General features: G+C 37.1%; 1 protein-coding gene across 2 annotated transcripts in view; it reads left to right on the forward strand.

Moving 5' to 3' along the window:
• PTAR1 (protein prenyltransferase alpha subunit repeat containing 1) overlaps positions 1-14,045 on the forward strand; it is a 44,147-nt gene that overhangs the window by 18,918 nt on the left and 11,184 nt on the right. Inside the window, exons 4-6 of one of the 2 annotated variants that reach the window (XM_042787597.1) lie at positions 4,321-4,425; positions 8,195-8,408; positions 13,685-14,001. In XM_042787597.1, coding sequence (XP_042643531.1) covers positions 4,321-4,425; positions 8,195-8,408; positions 13,685-14,001 — 636 coding nt within the window. The remainder of the gene's footprint in view (positions 1-4,320; positions 4,426-8,194; positions 8,409-13,684; positions 14,002-14,045) is intronic. The other variant, XM_042787598.1, reaches the window with a different exon arrangement.

The raw sequence follows: 14,045 nt of genomic DNA on the forward strand, positions 1-14,045 counted from the left end.
AAAGATGATGGCTGCAGGTAGCCATCAGCTCTAGGTACAGCAAATTCAGCTTTTGCTTTTTCTTCTTTCTTTTCACTGCTGGTGTAGTTCTGAAGGATTCTGCTTTGATCTGTATCTTTCTAGCTTTTCAGGTCTTAGAAAGGGGGATAAAAGTTATAGCAAAGGACTTAGTGTTATGAAAATATACAGCTTGAGTCTCTTTCAAGTGATAAAGTGGAATTAAGAGCATGTGTAAGTACTAGAGCTACTACAGTAACTTGTGGTACTTAAAACTGAATTCAGGTTTTCGTTTCGACATTTTTAGAATTTTTTTTAATGCAAACGCATCCATGCTTCACAATCTGGCTTTTTTTCTGCCTGACAGCTGTAAGACTTTGCTTTTATGTATGAGAGTAGGTCAAAGTTGTAAATGGAGTTAAAATGTTAAGAAATATGGATGAGGATTGTTATCTCTTTTAATGAAGTTTATGGTTTACCAAAATATACCAATTACTATAGAAGGTGGCCTTGCTCCTTCGATTCTTGGTGGTCTGTCTTTGAAGCTCTGTTTAGCATTCAGGGAGAAGCTGTTGTTGTACCAGCCAGTCAGTAGCTGTGGAGTTTACTGCCGAGCCTATTCTAGCCAAGGGACTGCTTTGCTGAATCTGACCCTGCTTTGTTTTAGGCTGCTGCTGAGAGCTTGCCCTTTTGAAGGGTGGGCACAGCATTTGAGCTTCTATTCAGTAAATTACAGGTCAAGCTGGCCAGATGAGTAGCATATACAATCACAGAGTAGAGGACAGACTGTGTTCTGCACAGATGCTGGAGCTAAATCCTTATTCTGAGCTAGGATAAACTGGGAAATAATTGTGTGGGACTTGTACTCTGCTTGCAGAGCATGATGGGTCTGCTGTGGGATGATTGTTTTCATCTTGCTCAGAGGATGTTTGTGGTGCCAGATTCATCTTACGTTCTCCACACACAAATTCACTGCTTTATTTTAAGGGAAGAAAGCACCACAGACTAAGTAGCCTAAGTAAAAAGTGTAATAGTTATTTACTGAATAGCAGCCCTGCACATAGTGTTTCTTGTAGAATTTAATGACTCTCTCATTTTAGGCTGGGATAAGCCCTTTTTCCTATGTTTAATTCTCTGAGAGCTTCAGAGATTGTAGTTGACTCAACAGCACTGAATTTGAAGATACTGGAATAGGGTTGTTTGAGAGTGGGAAGAGGAAATCTCTTCCTTGAAAAGGAGACAGGACTTGGCAGAGCAGGAAGACTGGAGTGGCAGTGTGGAAAACTAATGAGCACTAATGAGCATTTCAGCTCAGCTGACAATCATAGAAGGTTGTATCTGCTTAATGAAGCACCAGAGAGCATAAAACTTCAAATGTGTTACCTGCTAGGAAGGGGTAGATGATCTCTCTTGACTTTGGAGCTATTCTAAACAATTGTAATATGCCTGTATAGGTTTGTCATTTATTTATTTTAATTAAAAGTGACTGGGAAGCTACAGAACAGCAGGGACTATAACCTAAACCATGATAACTTAGCGAGAGCTAACTGTATGGTGTGTAGGAAGGCATGCTAAAGAATAGGAGACCTGTTGCTTTGTAGAACTCAGAGAGAAATCCCTGTTACACTGAATGGGCAACAAGACATCTCCAATTCTTAATCATAATTTCAGGTATCCTGTGCTTTTAGAAGTTGAAAAATCTTTCAAGTTAAAATGACCAAAGTCTTTATGTAAGTGATTGTAAAAAATTGTCATAGATGGTTTTGTTCTTGCTGATAGACTTGCTGGCACGTACAATTGATTGAAAGTGAAAAGACATTAAGTAACAAGATGGTCTGAAAAGTAAAACTTTTTCAGATATCAGTGACTTCGGAGGTGTCAACAACAACATAAGGCAAGTCAAAATAATGTGAGATTTGTCTTTTATGGGAGCTGGAATTCTGAAGGCTGAAAAGTTATCTGTGGTCCACATGGCAAAAAAAAAAAAAAGCTAGGAATTACATATCCCAAGTTGAATGTTTGCTGAAAGAGCTTGAAAGATGTTTGTTTGGGAGTACATGATACTTAGTCATACTTGTGATTGAAGTCCCTTACTTGTCAATGGAAGGATCTCTCATTTGAAAAATCTGTGAAGCTAAAAACTGCTTTTCTACCACAGCAGTGAAAGTTGTCTGTAATATTCCTCAACTTGGCAAAGGAATAAATTTACTATAAGTAAATATGTGTGAATCTATTTATTTACAGTTAATGCTTTAATATAGAAAGATCAATTTCTTCACCAAGAGTTTGGGTTTGGGACGTAGATGTCCTGTTAATCTAAATCTTTGTTAAATATGTACGTGCTTTTATTTTGAGCGTCAGACTGATCTAGGCTGCTTTTTCATTGTCCACATGGTAAGTGATTTCTACCAAAATGTCAACTTTTGCGTGGCAGTAATGGGGCAATTGTTCCACCTGCTCCAGTGTTGACATTCCCTGAATCTTTCTCTTGTCTCCTTTGCAAAAGTCAGGGCACTGGCGCCAAACAGTCTGGTCAATCTGCTGCTCTTGGCTGCTATACCTGGATTTCCTGTTGAGCACCTGCTAAAAACATCCAATCTGAACCATGATGGAACTTGATTCAGATAAAACCAAATGTCCCAGTAGCAGTGTTTCTGATCTCTGCAGACATCTTCTGAGTTCACTAGATACCAGGAACAGAACTTCCTTAGAGATTTATTCAACTGTTGCTACAGTAGCCAAAAGAAGAGTCTAGGCTAGTGCCTAGATGTATACGTCTTGGCGTTTTTCCCGAATTTGAAATATGTTGCTTGCTGTTATTGTTGCCACCAGTAGCTTCTGACTGTGGTTGTACACTTTAATTAAAGCAACACAAAGCCAATGTACCAGGTGGAGCCAGTTTCCTACTGAAAACTTCCAAAGCAGACAGAAAATTACAGTAAGTGCCCACACTAAAGGAATATGTTTATTTATGAGGCTTTATATAACTTTAAAATGACATTATGTGTTCTGTGTCAGACTGCAGAGAAGTTTTACCTTCTTACTGGATAGCAGCTTTTTTCAGAGTGTATTTCCTTCCTGTCCCCTTCCTTCCTTCAGCCCGTTTTTTTTTTTTTTTTTTTTCCTTTTGGGCCAAAAATTGATGAACTGCTCTTCATCTACTAGTGCTCCTCTTGCTGAACCTGGTGCTATGGTATCATTATGATGAACAATAAACTATTAAAAAGCAAACCAAAAAAACTAAACAAAAACCTTGGCAACACAAAACACAAAGCCCATTCCAAAACTGCTTCTACTTCTTGCACTCTCAGTTTTTAATTATGACTTCTGGAAGTTCTGGGAAATACAAGTTTCCTGTCTGCAAATGGTAACTTTGGAACTTGCTGTATCTTTACTTCAAAGTCACTATCTACTAGGTTGGAGAATAGGATATGGAGGCTAAGGTACTGGGAGTAGCTGGTGATGGGGTGATGCCTACAAACTTGCTCGGTGTGGGCAGTAAAAATTGTAAAGCTAGAAAGAAGAATAAGGTGTGGGGTGGGGAATTCTGTGCAAAGAAGGCAAGAAGCATTAAAAACAGACTTTCACTTTGCTCTGTCTGTGTTGGAGGTGTGCTGGGAAGGGTTACATTGAACAAACATTAAGTTTTGTTAGGGCAAGTTGTTTTTTTAAACAAAAAGTTATTTTACATGTAAATAAACTTAGCAATTTCAGCCTTTCTGTTAAGTTTGAAAAACATTCTACACACACAGAATATTCCCCACTTCTTTCTATGTGTGGGGGTGTGGAGGCTGTGTGGAAGATTAACTGTATTTTCAGATATATAGAATGATCTAAGGACTTAATTTCCAGAAGGAATGTTTAGTCCTATATGTAGCCCTATTGGCAGCCCTTGTATCAAAGAAAAAAAAACAGAACTACTTTTGTTATTAAGATGCTTTTAGAATGTGCAGATAAAAGCAAGGTTATTCTCAACAGGCATTACATATAGCCCAAACTCCTCGGCTTTCTGACTAGTAACAAAAAATGTGATGGAGAGCCACACTCAAATAGTTGATTCAGTGATTTTTAGGTAGATTTGGGAACCAGTAGGTTGTATGTGTTCAGATTAAGATTTATTTTATTGGGCCTGGCTGAACAGGGTGTGTATGTATATAGCAGAGTGGAATGGGTTAATCCACCAGAGGCTTTTTAAACTCATGTCTTTTGACAGTGAAGTTCCATTATGATACAGGGGAAATGCTGTGCTATTTGTAACTGGGATTTGTGTTCTGTTTTCAGGTTACTTATCTTATTCATACAAATTTATTTTATCTTTTGTAGGAAAGAATTAATACTGTCTGGCACTTTAAATCCACTTAAAGATTTGCATCTTGGAAAACTGGCGTTAACCAAGTTTCCAAAGAGTCCAGAAACATGGATTCATAGGTTTGTTTCCCTTGCCTTCTGTTGCCTCCCCAAACTTAAACATTTTCCCTAGAGTTTTTTTCCCTGTGCTTGGGTTAAGGAAAGCCATAGATGAAGGAGGATATCTGAAAATACAGCAGATTCTTTGAACCAGTCACTGTAAAATGTCTTTTGAAGAAACATGCTTATACTTCACACTTAGAACTAAAATCACGTGCACCTTTTTTGCTGCATATTTTTTTAGTAAACTTTGGAGGTGGGATAACTTTTCCTAAAGGCTTATCATGTCTTGCAGCACCTAAAATTCTCAGCCTGAGAATTCTGATTCCGTCAATAGTAAGTATTCAAGCATTGTGGGTTTCTCCCTCTTTCCCTCCTCCAACTTACTGCTATATTGTTTGTCTACAGGCGTTTCAGAAAGACAAGGATCTGTAAAAGCTAATCTTTATAACCAAAGTTGGGTTCTTTTCCATTCCAGTACTGGTCTTTTTGGTTTGGTGAATTTATTTTTATGATTTCTAATTTAAACAATGTTATTAAGTCACCACTACTAAATACTAACATAACAGAGCACATTTCTGGAAAAGACAACTGCAGAATTACTCAAACACACGAAGCTAACCATCTCAGCCATGACTGAGTGTACATAAAATGCCTGTAGCATGGCCAAGTGAAGTATAGATCCATTGCTTAACTGTCTTTAAAACAAACAAACAACAGAAGAAACCTTGGGGGTTGTGTGTGTGTTTGTTTTCATGATGTATTTTTCACAGGATAACTCATCTTCTTATATAAGGAGATTTGAATGTAACACATTAGAAAGCAATTTGCAATGTTTGTTTCACATGTTCACCATTAGGACAACTGTAAAGTTGATACTCCATTAGGGGGTTCATATTCTATCAAAAACATAGAGAGCACCAGTCATCCTGATAACATCTGAATTTTTGGAAGAGGGAGTTGCTGGTAAACTCTTCATTGTGATTGCATGAGATTAAAATTCTCAAAGTTAACGTAGAATACATGGAATATTCCTAGGTGTCTCTTAACACATATTCATCTACCTAATTTCTGCTAATTTCTTTCATAGTAGCATTGATATAACAACAGTAGTGATGAATTTCTGCAGTGTTGGCTTTTAATTTTGTTGTTGTTCAACTGCTTTTCATCATATTCATGCTACTGACTCATACTGCTTGATTGCTTTGTTTGAAGCAAAAGGAGCATATAGAAACAATGGGAGAAAATCTTGCAGTGTGTCATGGTTTAGCCTTTATAAGGTAGCTAACACTGGAAAACTATGATTTTTTTTTTTGCATGTAACTAGTACTGAACCTGGTGCCATCTATATCATTGTGATGATCAATAAATTTTTATTAAATTAGTCAAAATGGGAGGTTATTAATATTTATTTGCATCATAGAAATAATGAAAAATTTTGTCTATAACTTCTGTGCAATCTTAAATTAGGAGTATTTTAATAGTGTTGTTATTTGTGGTTCCTTTTCATATCTGCCTAAACCAGAAAAGTGTATTTGAGGATGATTGTACAAATGTTTGGGTTGGATTTGGATGTGCTGACTGTGATTGATACATGTTAGAAAAATAAGATGTGCAAAAGTTCTCTTTCTGTATCGGCATAGCAATTAACCTTGTGTTTTCTGTTCCCCCATGGTACTGAATTTCAGGCAGAAGTGCAAGAATGGAGTAATTACAAAATTCAATAAAACATACCCAATTTCTTTTTTCTTACACACGCAGATACACTCACTAAAGATATCAAAATACCTGTCATACATTTTACCATATGGCCTTTTGCTATAGGTTTTGGGGGTTTTCAGATCTTGTGTGTATACAGTCAGTATATCTACTGATTGCGCTGTTGTCACTGAATAATCTTGTGTTCATTTGCGGTAATTCCAGGAACTGTAATAATAATAGGAACATGCATACAGTAATTAAAGAAATAGGATTTATTTTCTCCAAATGTACTTATCTTAAAAACCTCCAAAATAATACCATGACATTCAACAGGTACCAAAAATACATTTAAATTTTTTGAGGTTGTGCTTGTCTTTCCTCCCATACAAGAAGTCTAGAAAGTAGTTTGGATTTAACTTTATAATTTTTTCTTTTGTTGTAGTCACAGAGACTGTAATGTCTGTATTTTTTTTTCACATATTCCTGTATATATATCTTATCGGAATTCCTTATTTTGTGAAAAAAACCTCATTTTAAGAAACTGAAATAATTTTAGGACCAAAATAATTTGTCTTTTTAAGGTTTTTCTCAGAAGGCAATGTTAATGAAATAATATTTCTCTTTTGTTAAAGGAATGACACTTTACTCATTTAGCTTTCATGCCTAGACATTTTTAGAATTTCCCATTTCTTGCTAATCTGCTGAAATAAAAAACAGTAGATAGTAATGTTTGGATTAAAGATGTTTTTAAAAAACCCAAAAATGAAGTCATCAAAATTACTACATTTTGTAAAATAAAGTTACATGACAAAGATCATGGTTTGTTGGCTTGTTTGGCTGTACATCTTTAGTTAAAACAAATGTTATATAGGAAGCTAGTGTATGAACCCTGGCTTCAATCCACTGCTTGTGATTTCTGTTGAGAAATGCAGTCAGTTTAAAGATTGTATTCCTATAAATTTTGTTTAATATTGTCTTCCAATAGTTGTTTTTGAAAAAGATTTAAACTAAGAGAAAAAGACATAATGTAAATAAAAAATACCAATAAACAGGAATATGATAAATGTTTTCAAATGATAGAAAAAGCAGATGGATTACCAACTATTTTTATTAACAGTGATTAGCTTATCTGTTTTTTATTTTTTAAATATATAAGTATGTATATATATGCAACTTTATATATGAATTGCAAAATAGAAGTATCATTTTAAAGAAAATAAATTTATTTTGTTTTATTTATTGATTTATTTTAACCAGGATTGATGCCTTTCTGAAAGTAGTAAATAATTGGTTCTGGAAGCAGTGTGAGACAATACAAAACAGAGACACCTCTGTCTCAGACCAGAGGATGTCTGGCTTTCCAGAGCATAAGCCCACTTCAATTCTCTTTTTGTAGGACCCTTTTGTGTAGGGTCTGCAGATGTACATTTTCTGCAATATTGAGGACAGCTCTCAAAGTACTCATCTAAAAATACTACTAAAATACTACTAAAAGTCATTCTAAAGTAAAATTTAAAAACCATGTAGGAGTCTGTGCGTATCTCAGTCACTTCGAATCAAATATGTATAGTTCAGGAGTGAAACCACTTGTTTTTGTTATACCTGTAGCCCTTGAAACCGTAAGTCTTTTACACTTTCTTTCTGTTGGTTGTATACAGAAACTAATTTGGCTTGCTGTGTGCAGTACTGACAAATGTAAAGAATGCTCACAAAGCACAGTTAAATTTTTTTTTACTGAATCACTGTTTTGTCTCATTAGAAATCTCATGCACAGTTCTGGCATTTTTTTTTTTTTTCATAAATTTGCTGTTTCCTTCGATTTTCTTTTAGAATGCTGTAAGTAGCCATGACCACTTTGAGTGAACAAATACAGCTAGAGTTAAATTATTTTGAAGCGTGATCATAGTCACAGCTTTCAGTATGGAAAGAGTTCAGATGGTTGTGTTTACCACTTATTCATCATCTAGTCCTGGTGTAGTTCAGATAATTGAAATGTCAGAAAGGTTTGATTTATTTATATAAATGTAAAAACATTTTTTTTCTCTTAAAATTACTCTCTTACCATTAACACTGTACATCGTTTAACCAGACGGTGGGTGCTGCAACAACTAATTCAGGAAAACTCCTTGCCCAGTCTTGTGACTAAAGGAAACTTGGGAGCAGCACCTGTGGAGAGAATTCACCGACTAGTGCAGGAGGAAATGTGTGTCTGCTCTGAAGCTGCTGGGAGATATCCAAGCAACTACAATGCCTGGTCCCATCGCATCTGGGTTTTACAGCGTTTGGGAAAGCTGACTGTCAAGGTATAATACAATAGTGAATAAAGTCTTAAATTTCCTTGTCTGAAAAAAAAAAAATACTGGTTTGCCAAGCAGATCCTATGACATGAATGGAGAGTATCAATTTGGCACAGGTAGCTAAGAATGTTTTTGAAAATGGGCAAAATATTGCAATGAGTATGTTTTGCATTTTTCTTGCCAATGTAGGCAGGTTGTGCTCAGCGGAAAGAACAGATTTTTCTTGCCTATGTACAAAGTTCTATTTGTTGTTACTTCATGTTAATGAAATTGAGCAGGAGCATAGGTGGCACTGTATGAGCTGAAATAAAGAAGGTGCAACTGAAAATAATTCTTCCAGCACTAATCTTTAAGTTCCTAAAAGAGAAAAAAGATAATACATGGCAGATACTGTTTTGATAATATAGCGTGATGGCTTGTTTTGATACTCTTATTCAGCTTATTTGTGGTTTCAAGGTATTGAAGGACAAAGCAAAGACAGCAAGAACTTCAGAGAAAGTGTAATAGTGCTTGTAACTAGTTTCTTCAGCTCCAACAGCACCTTACTGACAGCATTTAAACTGAGAGCTGATTAAGATGTTTCAGCTTCAGCAGGGACATCTTATGCAGCGCTGAATGTTTCAGATCACATGGTAGGTACTATCTAAAATATTGAGACCTCCAGCAAATTGAATTACTTAATGTGACACAATACAAAATTATCTCGGAGTTTTGTAATACTGTGGTTTCTAAGCTGTTAGGTGAATTCCTTGTGAATATTAGACTGATAAAGTGACACATCACTCACACTTCTAACAGCAGCTGCTGCATTTTGCCATCCTGTACACAGGGGACTGAGGGAGGAATTTAGTGAAGGTGGTTGAGTCAGTATAGCTGTTCCTTTTATTTCTTACGGGCCAGCTACTGCTAGCAATGGATGTGGTTTTGCTGATGTTTCCTCTTGTTACATGAGGAAGTTTCAAAATAGCTGTATCAGAGTGGTAGTAAATAGCAAGTATGTTGCAGACTCTGTGAGGGAGACAGCTCAAAATGTGGACTCCTCTGCCCAGAAAGTTTGTGTGAAGAGGTGACAATATGGAAAACTCTGAAGAATTACAGGATTGGGATAGATTGGAGTTTAGAAGTTAGGGTTAGAGGTCAGTATTAATAGGAAACAGGGACTTTCAAGTAAGTTTTTAATAGCTTTATTAAAAAGAGGGGGGGTGGAAAATAGCACTGTTAATTAAAATTAACTTGAGTAATTTTATGCTTTGGTTAACAGTAGTTTCAAGATCAGCATAACACCCTGAGTGCTTTTTGCACTTGCTATTCCTTACTAACTTAAATAAACAGAAAGAATGTCATTGTGTTAGAAATAACTCTTCTCAGAGCTGGGATTATTCTGGTGGGTTTGTTCGTTGGCAGTTGTCAGTGTTTTGTGTGGCAAGTCACAAGCATGCCTGTGAAGGAATTGTTTTAAATTTGTTCAATCACTTCCAAGTCCATTTGCCTTGCATGCCATCCCAGTTCCCCTACTGTATGTCTTCTTTTTAGGCTGATTACTAAGGAAGTGACAGTTTTCTCTAGTTTTGTCCAACTGGCTATTACCTCTGGCAAAATTTCACTGGTGCTGCTGTTCTTTGAGCAGTGTGTTTAACCTGTTGGGAAATCTCCATGTGGACTCTAGGTTTTTTTTTTTCATGATACCACCAATGCATCTCTTCACATGGTCTGGCAGAAGGTGTTTGGGATGCAGGAAGATTAGGAAAAAGCATGTAACATAAAAGATACTGTGATTCTTGAGATAAAATTTGTGTCTAGCTAACTTTAACAGGCAGAATTAGAAACTGGTTATTTGCCAGATGTGATGTGAGGAAAAAAGCAAATGGCAAGGAGGGCAGGGAAAAAGCAAACATTACAGATTTTCACAAAAATATACAGGTGGTTTTCTTGCTTGATGTCTCATTTTGTACCCTCCTCCATTTGTGTGCTTGAATATCAGAAAAGAAAGGTAAATTCCACTGAGATGTAAAACGGGAACTGTGATGAAAAAATTAGCAGATAACACAGTCACTGATTCCACAGCCATTTAGTTCTTACAATGTTACCCCAAAGTACCCTGTATTATTCAGGGCCGCATTTCTGCTATAATACAAGCTGTGTTTAGTTTGAAGTAGTTTTCCTTACGAAGTACAAGGAGACAGAGGCCCAGAAACAATGTATACATTGTATTATCACTGCAATAAGACTTCTCTAAATGGGTTTATAATTTATGAGAATGTTGGCATGCTTTCGAGGATTTGAGGGGGTAGGTTTTTTGGTAGGGTTTGGGGTTTTTTTCATTTGGTGTCGTAGGCCTAATGCTTCTGCAGACAGAATCTCAGTTTGAAACCTGGGAAAAAGATATAAAATATTAGAGGAGAAAGTTTTAGTCCTGTAGGAAGATTTTCTGACAGAATATAGATGTTTCTTCTTATTTATACTAGAGAGTAAGAAACATTATCTTGTTTGAATATAGAAGTCTGTTTTTCCTGCAGGATTTGAACCACATTAGTAAGTTTACATAGTGTTTGTATAGTGTTCCTTAATATCTGTTTGAGGATTTGTCAAGAACAGATTATTCCAAAGCAATCTAATCTTTCTAGTAATGGAATACCTGCCTCGGAAAAGAATGAGAAAGCTTGACTTTGGATTTCTCACATGACAGTACTGTTAGCTAATGGGGGGGAAAAGATGGGCTCCAGACACCTACTCATAGGTGGGTGCATGATTAGTTAGAGAACCAGATTAAGAGAGTAGTATTGGTATAGTCTGTTAAAATTCATACGTATCATGGTGCTTCCGAGAAATTGTGCCGGTAGAAAACTAGGATGTAGTTCATCAAGGATGGACAAACTTCCCTGTTCTCTTTAGACAGGAGTACTCAGCTTCATGGTTGCGGGATGGAGAGTGAATGATCAGGCCCTACAATAAAAAAACAAGCAAAGAAACAAGAGGTGGGGCAATTGTCATGAGGCAACACCTCTCATGTGATGACCAGAAGACAGAATGATGTTCATAAGGCACAAAGTAATTTTTCTTGTGGACATCCTCAGTAAGGCCTTGGCTTTTTCTTATATGACTGGACCTCCAAAGGTACCTGTCTTTTGTGTGAGTGGAAATTGCCATATTTATCTGATTATCCTTAAAAGATTTTTCTCCAGGTACAGTTCCTTTTCATTTCACTAGTGTCCCAGACCAGGGGGGAAGTTTTGGGCTGCGGTTTATGGTGGGGACGCACTTCTAAAAAAGCAAGCACAGCGTCAGGGAGGGTATAAGAGGGAGTGCAGACCCAGAGGTTGAGGCACAGGGCACCAAGCGTGTATGTCCTGTTTCTGGAGCAGGATGCCAGTCCCATGGTACTCAGCTCACCACCAAAGGTGGTAGAGGGCCCTTCGTGAGAGGTTGTCAAGAGTGGGGAGAGAGGTGTTTCCATATCATTTCCTCTTTGCTTCACGGAATAATGGCAAAGGGCTTGTGCTGTTCTGTGTGGAAATGGAGAAAACTGGCTTGGTAAGAAGGAACCACTGTTGGAATTCAGATTTTAGGTGGCTTTTTGTTTTACCTCCTGTTGTTTGAAGCATCTTCCACTGTTTATGTGAGGTTCTTAGAGGAGAAGCTTTGTTTTTTGTAGATCTCAGGGGGTTTAATGGCAATCTTCTGTCTTGCTTTTCTAAAAGAGGTTTTCTAGTTCAGGTAAGGAGTGATGCTGGGAATCAGTCTGCTTTGTGCATTGACTTAAAATGCATAATTACAGTGTTCCCTTGTAACTTTGTAGCTGATAAACATGTTAGGTAAATGAATCAGATTATTCTGAGGTCTAAGTTAGACATAATGTGCATAGTATCAGTTCCAGCTGAATAAAGATTGGTCTGGTTTTTCTGATGTTGCCTTTGAGCCTTATGTTGTTTTTAACAGACTTTTAAATTTTAATGTTCAGAAATTTCAAATACTAAGCTCAGTTCTGCTCAGAAGAGGGAAGCTGACCTTGTGGTTTAAAGTGTGGAACTGGAGATGGGGAGTTTTAGCCCCCTTAATCGTGTGGGGGGGGGCTGTTATGTAATAGTGCCCTTCAGTTGACTGATCTGTAAAAGGAAGGCAGTGCTGGTATTTCTTGTCAAGACCTAAAAGTGTGTTGAGTATCTCCAGGTAGAAGGTGCTATTTATGTTGTTTGTATTTGCTCTAATATCTGTTAGACCAGACACACTGCAAATATATACTAGCCTTGCTCATTTCCATGGTTTTCTTTGTGGAAGGCTGTGCCTCTTGTGCTACAGGAGAAAAATGAAAGACTTGTGCCTGTGAAAGTTGCGTTGCATCAGCCAGTCCTGTTAAGTGACGTGGGTATCTTAGAAAAAGAGATTAAAAGCAAGAATGTACCATTGAGGTTATATCTGAACTCTTTAGAAGTAAATGAAAAAGGTAGTTTTGGTCTCCTTGGAGAGTTTAAACTCCAGAGGAAGAGCAATGTGAGGAAAGAGGTTAAAGCCTTTAAAGAAATACAATCATTAGTTCTAATAGAGAATGTAAAGTAAAAGAAGCTTTGTCCAGTAGCCACACTCACCTGTCTTCCTAGAAATAAATTTTGAAGGTCTAAAACGTTCAGAACTAAGAGAAAAGTTGTAGGTGCTAGCAGTGTTACAGCTGCAGTCACCAGTGTATTTAGCACAGATACTGTGAAAGCCTTTCTGGGAGTTCACCAATTACCAAGTCAAGCCACTTAATTATGGACAAATAATTTTGTATTCCTCAGACTCTAGGACTTGGAACATAACATTAATGGTTGGCATTCTTTCCTAGAAAATGAAAATAAGAATTACTTTAAATCATATATATTTTTTTTTTAAGGTACTCACCTACCCTCTGACGGCCATAATGCACTAAGCAAAATTTAAAATAATTCTAACTAATATCAGCGTAGTTTGGTGTGCGTAGTCTTTATACCCAGCCATTTTGAAATTCTTAAACCGCTGCTTATTTCTCATCATAAGTGGTTTGGGTATTTTTTTCCCCTGTGAGAAGGTTTCTGAGACACCTTCCTCTTCAGAGTTTGGAATAAGTATTTCTTTTGTGCAGGGATGCTAAGATACGTGTCAGCACGTGGTGGAAAAGGCTCAGTGATTATTTCACTTTTCTGTGTGTGTTCTTAAAGTATTACCACAGTGGCTGAAATTCTCAGAGGGGAGGTTACCTTAGTACAGAAACAGCGGTGGTAAATTCTTCCTTTACGTGGGTTGATAACTGTTGCTGCCTTTTGTTTCAGGTTCTCCTGGATGAACTTTCATCCACTAAATACTGGGTATCCATGCATGTCTCAGACCATAGTGGATTTCATTACCGCCAGTTCTTACTTAAGTCCTTGATAGGTAGAACTGTGACTGACAATAATGTACTGGTACAAAATCAAAAGATAAATGAGCAAAGCCCTAGCCTTCAAAATGAGAAAGAGAGTGCAGGGGCAGAAGCTGCCTGTACGGAGCAACAGAGCATGGATCTCCCCCGCTGCTTAGAGGAAGAGTTGGAGCTCTGCACTGAACTGATTGATACTTACCCAGGGCATGAAACCTTGTGGTGTCATAGGTAAGAGGACTTGGTCAGAAGAGTGTCCTAATTTGTGTATTGTT

This window comes from Tyto alba, unplaced genomic scaffold (genome assembly GCF_018691265.1).
Source record: "Tyto alba isolate M040663 unplaced genomic scaffold, T.alba_DEE_v4.0 Super-Scaffold_13, whole genome shotgun sequence".
Taxonomy (NCBI): Eukaryota; Metazoa; Chordata; class Aves; order Strigiformes; family Tytonidae; genus Tyto; species Tyto alba.